Source organism: Charadrius vociferus, unplaced genomic scaffold, assembly GCF_000708025.1.
Source record: "Charadrius vociferus isolate BGI_N301 unplaced genomic scaffold, ASM70802v2 scaffold1041, whole genome shotgun sequence".
Lineage (NCBI taxonomy): Eukaryota > Metazoa > Chordata > Aves > Charadriiformes > Charadriidae > Charadrius > Charadrius vociferus.
This window is the reverse complement of record NW_009646843.1, coordinates 690,453-701,530: the sequence shown is the minus strand read 5'-3', so window position 1 is coordinate 701,530 and position 11,078 is coordinate 690,453. Positions and strand designations below refer to the sequence as shown.

The 11,078-nt window shown below is 40.0% G+C and overlaps 1 protein-coding gene across 1 annotated transcript in view; it reads left to right on the top strand.

The window, feature by feature from the left end:
* LOC104293664 (transcription factor COE1) overlaps positions 1-11,078 on the top strand; it is a 269,083-nt gene that overhangs the window by 257,523 nt on the left and 482 nt on the right. The window contains exons 10-11 of the mRNA XM_009893184.1: positions 1,448-1,627; positions 5,340-5,534. Of these exons, the coding sequence (XP_009891486.1) occupies positions 1,448-1,627; positions 5,340-5,534 (375 nt within the window). The remainder of the gene's footprint in view (positions 1-1,447; positions 1,628-5,339; positions 5,535-11,078) is intronic.

The following is an 11,078-nucleotide window of genomic DNA, read 5'->3' as shown; positions in this document are numbered from 1 at the left end:
TAGGAGCATGTCTAGACAGACACCATCCCACACACGTGCACAACCTTTGAATGACACAATACTGTCATGAGATGGGGCGTGCTGTAGGGACTTTTGCCCCAAGTCAGGAAAAGCACTTCTGCATGTATCTAAATAGCTTTTCCTCCTGCTCAGAATAACACTTGTATTTGTGTTTAAATCCCACTAATTTTAAAAGGATTTCTATCGACTTGAGCATGTACTTAATGTTAAGTACTTGCTTATATATTTTCCTAAGCATGGATGATCTCTCAGTCTGGGCTCTATGTAGCATTTCTTTTTAACACAAAAGTATCCCTTGAATATTTGTCTGTTTGGTTTGGTTTGATTTTGCAAGAGACATAATATTGGCACTGATTTTGTTTTCAGAGTTTGAGACTTTTCTAAATTGTGAAACTAGCAAAAAGTAGAAATATTTACAAAGACATTTTCAGAGCTTCTCTAATTTTTAAAATAAAGTGGTTTTCACTTTGTATAAAATCAATATTGTTTTAATTCCTACAGCTAAAAATAAAAAAAATGTGAAGAACATTTTTGTATAAACACTTTGCATTTTCCCCTCTCTTTTGCTCAGCTGTATTTATTATCCAACTTTAAAATCCACTTTAATGAGAGAGTATTAGAATGAGGCTGTTTTCTAGAAGGGAAAGGAAGATTATCTTGCATTACATTAAAAAAATATAAATTATTTTTAGATTAAAGTATTTTATGGATGTACTGTGTGGTAGGAAGAAAAGTTGGCATTTTTTTCTTCTAGGAGTGAAAATGCATTTTGTATTTCTGTGCTTCTAGAAACAAATCTTCCTTTTTGGATATGAGTTTCCCCAAACATAATTTCCAGAATTAGGTAGAGATTCAATTTTTAACTTGATGCCAAATTTGGTAGTCATTTTCTACCAATATAATGATCAGTCCAGCGCAAAAAGACTAAGGATATCCCACTACTTTGAGAAATATAGCCTACATTTTCTGAAGTGTGCAGTGAGCATTTGATTTGAGATGTGTTAAATGAGAGTGACATCAGAAGAGACTCAACAAAAATCACATGCTTTTAACATACCTTAAGTCAGTATGTGCTCCTCACTTTGAACATGTAGGTCATGTTTACTCCATTTCCTACAAACAGCTCTTTTAGAGCCGGTGTTCCTATAATACCTGATGGTAATCTTTGCCTGAGGGCATGGGTTGCCTGAGGAGCTGTGAAGGCTGTAGCCTCCCTCCTCCCGCTCTGTGCTCCCATCAGCAATGACCTAGGCGGTGAGGGTTCACGGTCTGGGTTACCTGGTGGTAGTGGTGGTCTCCCCACACGCACCATGGCTGGACAAAGCTGCTGGTTTGGTAGCTCAGACTTACGTGCTTGTAGCTGTCTGTGTAAGAAACTGTTCTGGGGCTAATACCAATTTCTAAATGTATTCCCTCCCCACAAAAGGTTTTACTCGCAACTCAAGCAGCGTGTCACCTCATGGCTATGTGCCAAGCACCACCCCTCAGCAGACAAATTATAACTCTGTCACAACAAGCATGAATGGCTATGGGAATGCTGGAATGTCAAATTTAGGTGGTTCTCCAACCTTCCTGAATGGATCTGCTGCCAATTCTCCCTATGCCAGTGAGTATCATATGGCTTTTTTTGGTATTTTGCATATTTGCATTAGGAGGTAGTGACTTTTCTGTGACACTCGTTATTTAGTTTCTGTTTTGAGCACTTGAAACGGAGCTTGGTCCTTTTTCCCCTTTCCAAGGCACTGAACTTTGAAGCATTTTGAAGACATTAGTGTTCCCAGCAATCCTCTCGTCTGGTTTTTTTTTATTATTATTATTTTATTACTATTGTTATTATTATTGTTATTATTATTTGGGAATCTCATAAGAGCTTAAAAAGAATAATGTCTCTCATTATTTGGGCTGATAGTTTCATAACTTATCTTATAGTCTGTAAATAAGGAACGCTGTCCTCAACGCTGCTAGAAAGCAGGGATGGCATCGGTGACTTTATGTCTGTTGGAGTGGATCAAAAGCCAGCTGTCAGTACACAACTTTCTGTTGCAATAGGTATGAAAGGAAGCTAAGGATATTTGCTGCAGGAAAAATAGTTTTTTTTTTTCCAGCTGTAAGATATGAAGGGCAGAAAAGTTTACTGTAATAAGACTGACATTTCCATAACCCACATGATGATGTTTCTGAGACCTCTGAGCAAATAATATGTTCATAACCTTTATAGAAATTATGAGTTACTATTGGGCCTAATCTTGATTGCTTATACTCCATTTGCTTTGTAAGTAGGTGTTATATTGACTTCACTGAGAGCTTAGTGTTAGTGGGTAAAATGTGACAATGGCTCTTCGAGTTTGTGTTTTAATATCTGTGCAGTGAATGCCACAAAGATGTAAGTCATACAAATCATATATTCCATGGCGTAAAGAGCTTAGGGTTTACAGTCCCAGTTATGGAAATATGTATGTGTAGGGCTAACTTTCTGCATTTTGATATTAAAGGTTTACTAACAGGTTTAAACATAAAGGCATTTCTATTGGTAAAGGCCTATGAGCCTCTTCTGCAGCCGCTGACACAGCTCAGTAGTCCCTATTCACATGAGAAAATTCGATGAATAGGACCCGCCCGATTCCTCTGACATAACTCGTAAAGGATTCCACTGACATCTGTAGAAAGCTGCTAGCAGAATCAGGCCAGAAGGTCTTGTCATATAAATAGGTTTATAGGCAGAGACCCCAGCATGGACAGGACACATGGACTGCTGAACATACCAAGGTTTATGCAGCAAATCTCAAGTTTAATGGTGTAACAGCAGTAATGAATTATTTTGAATTGCATTGCTGGAACTCAGAATTAAAATGGGGATTGTAACCCTCAATTAAAAAGGGGGTGGTAAGCCTGATTTAAAAAAATTGCCTCCAGGGCTTTTTAGCTGCTGCAAATTTAGAAGAAAATATTTACCCACATAACTAGTACTTATAACCTGGGAATTGCTAACTAGTTATTATTTTTGTACTCTAATAATAATGTAACAAGTAATGTTACAAGGTACCTTACTTATTAAGTTGAATTTACTGTCATAGAATCTGCGCACTCTGAATTCATAATATAACATGATTGATGAGACATCTCTTTTTGGAAGCAGATGCCAGTAATGCATTTAAAATACTCTAGCAATGTATTATTTCATATTTATGAACGAAGTCCTCTTTAGAATAGCACTTCACTTCCCAGCCCCGGTTCTCTATTCTAGTTGTATTTTGGGAGGTTTTCTTGGTAGATCTGTCATTCTGCTAATGCCTAATCCATTGAATCAGAAAATGCTTCAATCATGACCTGAAAATTAAAAGGTGGCATTCTTAATTAAATCAATAAACTAATTGCTGTATAGTAGCAATTCAATTTAGGTGCTTTGATTGCTCTCCCTTAGCAAGTACTTCCAGACATAGAGTGACTTCAGACTAAGATTGTATCTGTCAGACTGTGAAACTTTGAACATTTAATTTCCATTAATTGATTTCCTCAGTGTTAACAAATATGATATCAGATTCTCAAATAAGAACTTAAATAGGGTGATTTTTATCTACATAAATGCAAATAAAACAATAACTCAAAGCCCAGATGATAGGAATTTTGCTCTATAATATGTAATTATTCATAGCCCCCTCATGTACATAAGCAGTTTCTAAAGAGGATGAAGAATGAAAGTATGGGATGTAACTATTGGTCCTTTCCTTTTTTTGTTGGGTAAGAGGAGAAACTGGCAATGCTGTCTGAATATAAAAGTAGTTGGCTTTATTTCCATGAAAACGAATTAACTTAAAACCTTAATGGTAAATACATGAACCAAAGATACTTAACCCACTATATAGTAAAATAATGGTTTAAGGATATTTGTATTTAAAAGCTTAACCACCTATATAGCAAGTTTGCATTTTGGACAATCAGCGCATTCCTTTAAAAAAGGAGAGTCTTATGTCTACACTTACTTAGAAAAACTGAAGACTCTCATTTTATTTAGTCTTGTAGTTAAAGCCAGATCTTCATTTGATGTAAACCAGAAGGGCTTCATTGCTTAGCTATTCCAGTGGAGATTCCAGTCGATGGCTCTGAATGAGAATATTGTATTGACCGTATTCAGACAGTGGTCATAGATCCTCTGGGGGAATTATTTGTTTTGACCATTATAAAACAGACTTTCATTTTAAAAATTCTTCATCTTGAGTGAGATATGAAATGCCATCTCCATTCCTGTGCATAAATAAAATCGCCGGGTGAGAAATAGGGCTGTTTTTCATGTCACTCAGAATTCCTGGGAAGTCCCCACAGCAGAAACTTTCCCAAAGGTGATGGGTATAGGGAAACTGGAGACTGACTTGGTAACACAGAAAGCATCGGTGGCCATTGTGAGAAACGTTTAGTGCTTTCTCCCATTGGGAGATAAAAGAAAAGCATGATTTCTGGCAGTTATCCACACATTTTTTTTGTGCAACAGACACTGAAAGCAGTAGTGCCAGGAGACCAAAGGAGAAAAAAAACTGTCAGAGCAGCTATCTCACTGGTTGCTTCATGCTGGACAGCCTCCATGTATATATGTGCCTCTGTGTGTGTATAAATATTTTCACAGCTTTTGGAATAACTACTTTTAAACCCTAGTTCTTGCAGGGGTTGAGAGAGGAAAGAAACCCAACCATTTTTGCTGACATTTGACAAACAGGTTGACTGGGCCACCACTAAGACCTCTCTACCTTCTGCAAGTTTGTTTGAAACCCCGTAGGTCTTTCTGGAGCCATTGTGCTACAAGGAAAGCACAGCTTAAAATGTTGGTTTTGGAGGCCAGTTAAAAACTCAAACCTTTCCAAGTTAAAAATTCCAGATCCAGATTTGTACTTTAACCACTCTCCTTGCCCATCAGTTTTGTAACCCCTGAGTTATCTACACAGTCTGGATTCCCTCTTATCCACCCATACAAAAACATTACAAATTCAGACCAGGGCAGCAGCTAATGCCAATCACTAGAAAAGTTTGAAACAGGATGGCAGGACAGGGTTATTGTAAGAATAAAGAGTTGTGGTGACAGAGAATTAAGGGAGTGTTTAAGAGCTCCTAGAATTACTGCTCCTGAACACCTGCAACACAAAACGAAATAAAACAAGTGGGTTTCCTGTAGTGATTGATCACACTTTGTGAACAACCAGAAATCTAACTGCAGTAAAGATCTTGGCCATTTGAAATCAGACCCAGTGCGCCCAAGAAGCAGAATTCTTTTGTCCTGCTGATTATCTAATACTAAGGAATGCCTTTTGCGGGGTCTTTTTTTCCTCTAGTTGTGCCATCGAGTCCGACAATGGCCTCCTCCACTAGCCTCCCCTCAAACTGTAGCAGTTCCTCTGGAATTTTCTCCTTCTCACCAGCCAACATGGTCTCAGCGGTGAAACAGAAGAGTGCTTTTGCGCCTGTCGTGAGACCGCAAACTTCTCCTCCTCCCACCTGCACCAGCACCAATGGCAATAGCCTGCAAGGTAGGTGAAACCAAGTCTGGAGCATAGATGGCTGCTCTCAAAACCGTGAGTTCCCAGTGCCTTGCGAGGCTCTAAGTGACACAGAGTTGTCAAAGGGGATAGAAGACAATGGGGGATCCCTGGTGGTCTCGGTCCTAAAGTTTCCTCCTGTAAAGAGTAACTGGACTCCACCACCAGCCCACCCAGTTCCATGCAGGTGTTTGGCAACCACCCTATCTCTAACTCGACTAATACTGCTGAATTGAGAGGCTGTGTCTTTTAAAGCACAGACCTACTGTTATGATAAAACCGAGTAATATTTCAGCTTACTAATACCATCCTTTTTCTTTCTTTCCTCTCTTATTCCCTGTTGTCGTCCTTTATCAGACCAGTCTTTTGTGGACTCTAGCAAGTACTCCACTGCAGGGTCTCTCCAGGGGCTGGCCTTCTCCTGAAGTACGTCACTCAATCTTCCCTTCCTTTTTTTCCTTTGTCATAGTACACTTGTGCAGAAATCCTACTGAGAGCAAATAGACTGTTACAGAGCTTGGCACAAACCTTTGCCTTTCATAAATAGAAGACACATTACAAACTAACAGCAGCATTTTCCAGTTTAACTCATACCAGGGCAAACATTAGTTTCCACGGATTAATGTACTTCTGTGCCAGTTAATTCCATAAATGGCACAGGGCCTTTTTGAGAGCCTCTTCAACTGTTGGTATCAAGGGGCTGCTCGTTTTCTGCATCCTTTCCCCTCTCATTACAAAGTATTCCAGCATTAGCACCTAAATACGTTTCGAAGCATAGATGCAAGCCGAGGGAGTGACAGACAAAAGCCTGTCAACCTGAGGATGCTGCAAAGACCAGCGCTGCCCATTTCATTGTTTGGTTCGGCCTGTTTTACAACACTGTGCCTAAACCTTCCTGTGTAATTACCTCACGACACATTAGTGTGCTGAGAGAGACATTTTCATGCTCGCTTAGGCCGAGGAGTTTCTATAAGCAGATGCAGCCAGCTGCCTCCAACTGTGCCAGAGGTGGGAAGGATTATGCGGTATGCGTTGTGCTTCCCTCAGACCTGAGGTCTGTTTTCCTTCCCACGTGCCTGTGCAAATTATCCAAAGAGCATTGAGCGGGGTATAAAATCTGTCATTTTTAAAGCCATGTTCAGAAGGAGCTGTGCAGAGCCGGGGGAGGATAGTTCCGCAGATTCCACACGTCACTCGGCAGCCTCTGGAAAGAGAAACGCTGGGCTTGCGGGCATAATGCTGATAGCACCATTAATGGCCAAAAAAAATCTATATGCAGGCAAAGTGGAGGAATTCATTCATAAAAGCTGGGATCTATTGTGACTGAAGTGCATTGTCCTCAGTGCATTTTACAGTGGTAAACAGGAATCCTGGTAGATATATGCACTTGCACACAGAAATTGTGAAAATACTAGGAGTGCGTAAGCAGAACTGGGGCATCTTCGGTCAGGACTTTGTTATAAATACAGATTGCGTCAGGAATAAAACACAATAAAATTTTCAGATGAACTGTAGTGTTCAGGAGATTAATTTTTGCACGTTTTAAATATTTGGCATTGCCGACATGCTGCAAATTTTAAAGGCAACAGCTGAAAATGTTTTACCTCCGAATTAAAAAAATAAAAAAGGAGCTAAAAGTTAACTGCTAGAAGCTTTTGAAAATGTTAATGTTGTTTTTCTTCTCTTCACCTTGTCTCAACTTGCTGTTGCGGGCGGAGAGAAAAAACGAGTAACAGGATAAAGCTTTTTCAGGCACTGTTTTTCCTTTCAGAAGACATGGAATTCCCAGATTCCACATCCTCAGTTATGAAAAGCAGTTATGGAACGAGCGTAGAGCACCTGACACAACTGGGGCTTGCTGATTGCCTCCTCATTATGTCACATCCAGATCTGTAATGCCCAGAAACCACCCAGATCTGAGTGTCTCCCCTAATTTTTATTTAGCAATTCAGTTTTCATAATAGGAATGAGACACCAAGAGATGGTTCATTTCTAGGTCATCACTGAACTTCTTGGTGAGTTGAAGACATGCAGCCTTTAGTCCCATGCCTTCTGACACCACCTGAGGCTTGTAATAATCACTCAGAAATGCACTGCCTGTTGTGCCTTATTGCTTAAATAAACAACCATGTATAAGGAGGCTGTCTTATCTCTCTTGGGCTTCTGGATACATCAGAAAGCAATCAAGCTTTCCTTATGTAGCTTAGATATCAGCAGAACTCACTAAAACAACAGTTAGGCTTATCTGTTGTTCTCTTTGCCATGCAATTTTGTAAAACTCAGAATACATTATTTCTGTAATTTGCTAGCAGCAAATACAAATTAGTATATGATAGAGGAAATAATGCCCATTGGTGGGAGTTTTTTCAACTCTCTGCCCTCCCTTTTTGGAGGTGGTGTGATCTCATACCTGCACTGTTTCCCACTGATATCTCTGTTTTCAGGATCAATAACATGCTACAGCTGAGAGAATTTGCATGACTAGATGTAGCACTTATGGAATAAAAGTAGAGTAATATAAATGAAGACTTGGAAAAAATGGAAATATCAAAGCTTTTAGGCAGAAAAGATATCATTTTGCTATTTGCCTTGTAATTTAATTCAGAATTTCAGAGCTCTTCAAAAACAGTAATGCTTTAAAAAATGAGCTAAGACCTGCATCTTGTACCATTTGTTTCCAATGGCAAAAGGTGCAAGGCTGATACGTAACTCCAGGGGAATGTCTAAGTCATGAAGGGAGGAGTTGCAATTATGTCACCTTTGTCTGGGCTCTTACTCAGGGTAGACAGCTGTGCTGTTCCAAGAGAGAGACAATTCTTGACCACTTTTTGGTGAAATTCATTTGGTTTTGATGCATCTTTTAGCTTGAGAATTTTTTGTTTAAAGAACATTTTGACGTTTCCTGAAGTATTGGTAATTTTTCTAAAGAAAAACAGCATCTTGTTTTAAAGGTTTCCCTAAATTAGAATATAGAAGGGGCTGAAAAGGACAAAAAAGGTTGAAGTAGTAGGCACAGAGGAGTAATTATCCATCTGACTCTGCTCAGTTGCACTCATCACATATAGGAAGACTCTGCCTGTTCCCATCTGCTCAACTCCTTGCTTATCTGTGCAGTAAAGGAGGGAGCACTGTGGTCAGTATTGCTTTTCTCTGTGCTGTAACGTATGGTAATGACATCCAAGTCCCACCCCTATACTCTGCTAAACAACTGCCATTAGAAATCTCCAAGTGCTTTTCTAATAGGGATAAAAATTGTTATCCTCAGGTAAGAAACAAACAAATCAAATTGCTTGATGTAATGCAAGCTAGAAGGAGAACTGGGACAAAACCTGTCTCTCGGGTCCATGCCCATGTGAGTCTTTCATATATTCAGACAGCGAAAATTACATTCTCACCCTTAGCTGCAGGTGGCTGCCTTGTAGGGCTACCACAGCAGAATTACAGTCTGCTTGGCTGTATCTATCGCTGTCAAGACCTGTTTTATTGGTACCGAGGTCCACAGTTCAGGGTCCATACCTGGCCCACGTGTAAGGATCCCAAGAGCGGAGCAGGGAGCAACCACAACAGTGAGAGCATTGCTTGGCTTGGGCTTGGTTCATTTTCAGTCACCTGTACCGAGGGGACAGCCCAGTCGTGAGGGTTCAGAACTGGTTACTTGAGACACAGCTGCAATAAAACCTTTTGAGAATTCTTTTAAACAAAGCTGCTGTTGATTCACCCAGTGTTGATTAAATCGGCAAGGATTCTAAAAAGACGGCAATGTTGAGCTCATCCTATGATTTGAGGTGAAGGAGACAGCATAGCTACAGAGATAATGTGAAAATGCATCCTCAGATTATCTCCATGGTGGAGCCAAAAAAGCCCATGACAGGAAATACCTCAGCAAGGAACATCTAAGACACAGCGGTGTCCTCTATGCTACTCACTTGAGTGTCTTCCTGTAGGGCTTAAAGCAACTTAACTCACCTCTCTATCCCTTTTATCCTCATTCTCAGCTCTGTGAAGAGCCCTTATGTGGAGCAGAAACAATCAGTACAGTGATTCCACATGAAACCATTGCTGAATGACAAATTCCAAGAATTGAAATGCTGCTGTGTAGTTGCAACATGTCTCCTCAGAGGATGGCCTGTTGCAAACATGTGGATGTGTTTTGCATTCTCGCCTTCTCTCATTTTATTTCATTTAATCAGCGCAGTTTACTCGAGCTGTTCTCCCCTTGCTGATTAGACTTGTAATTCTTGCACATATGGTGGTGTTTGTGGAGAAAACATTTCCCTCCTCTCCCTCTCCAACCCCAAATCTGTGAGTCTTTTACTTTGGCTCTGTTCTTATCAAATAATTGCAGCTGTAATTAAAGCACAATGAATCAGCACCAGTCACGGGGTTGAGTTCTTCCTTAAGAAATTACATGTCCAGATGTCTGAGATGGCAGGCAGTTCTAGCATTTAAATAATGTGCCCATGAAGTGCCGCCAACCTAAAGGCGAATCTGTTTCCTACCTTTTGGCAAATAACCGTACAACTGTTATTTTAAAGCTGCATTGTTGTTACAGTTTTCATCATAAACTTGCAGGACTACCTCCTGTAATGATGTGCTTGCTCACAGTATATCACTTGGACACTTGGCTTGATATGTCTGATCTGCACAGAGTCCCTGGTAATCAGAGGGAGACCAAGCTGGAGGTCAAGCTAGGTGGAAGGCTGTACCTGTTGACTTTTAATCAATGTCTTCTCTTTAAGAGAGGTGGTGGTTTCATAGAAAATGAGGTTAGGAAGCATAATAAAGAAATACTGATGATTTAACTCAGCCAACAAAAGAGAAAAAATTCTAAATTAACATTAACACATGACTCTCTCAATGTAGTTGATGTCTACTGCAAGTGTAATAAAACCATGAGACGCTGGTCTGCTAAACCACCCATTAAGGACATATTTCAATTTGAAAATTGGATTTGAGAGTTTAAGTTCTTTTCTGAGCACCTGGAAATATACGCGTAAGGCCCAGGCTTGAACAGTGAACTTGCAAAGAAAACTGGCGTACGAGAACGAACCACTCTCAGTGCGCCTAATGCGACGAACACCCTACGGGGTCTGTGATGTTGGTGGCCTGTGGGACTCCAGCCATTTCCTCCCATGCGGAGCGAGTACCTGCTTTGCTTTTAAAAGAGTAATAGAATATGTGGCAACAGCTGGGTAAGGTTTAAGCCTCCTGAGCGTTTTGAGACTTTGAAACTAAAATCAGAAAATTAAGTTGGGGGTCTGATTCTGATATCAGGGGAAGTGCACTTTTTCTGCAAGAAAATCCCTAATTTCTGCAGAATCACTTGCAATTTAAACCACTTCCAATCAGAATGAGGCTTCCAGTGATTACTGTGTACATAGTTGTCTCTACTGGATGATACTTATATATAAATGTAATTCACAGTACAGCTGAGTACATTGCTAGTAAATGTTTAAAAGCTCTGAGGATTTAAAAAGTTGCTTGATAATGCACAAAAGTAACTTTTTTCCCCCTCTTTCTCTCTCCCCCCCCCCC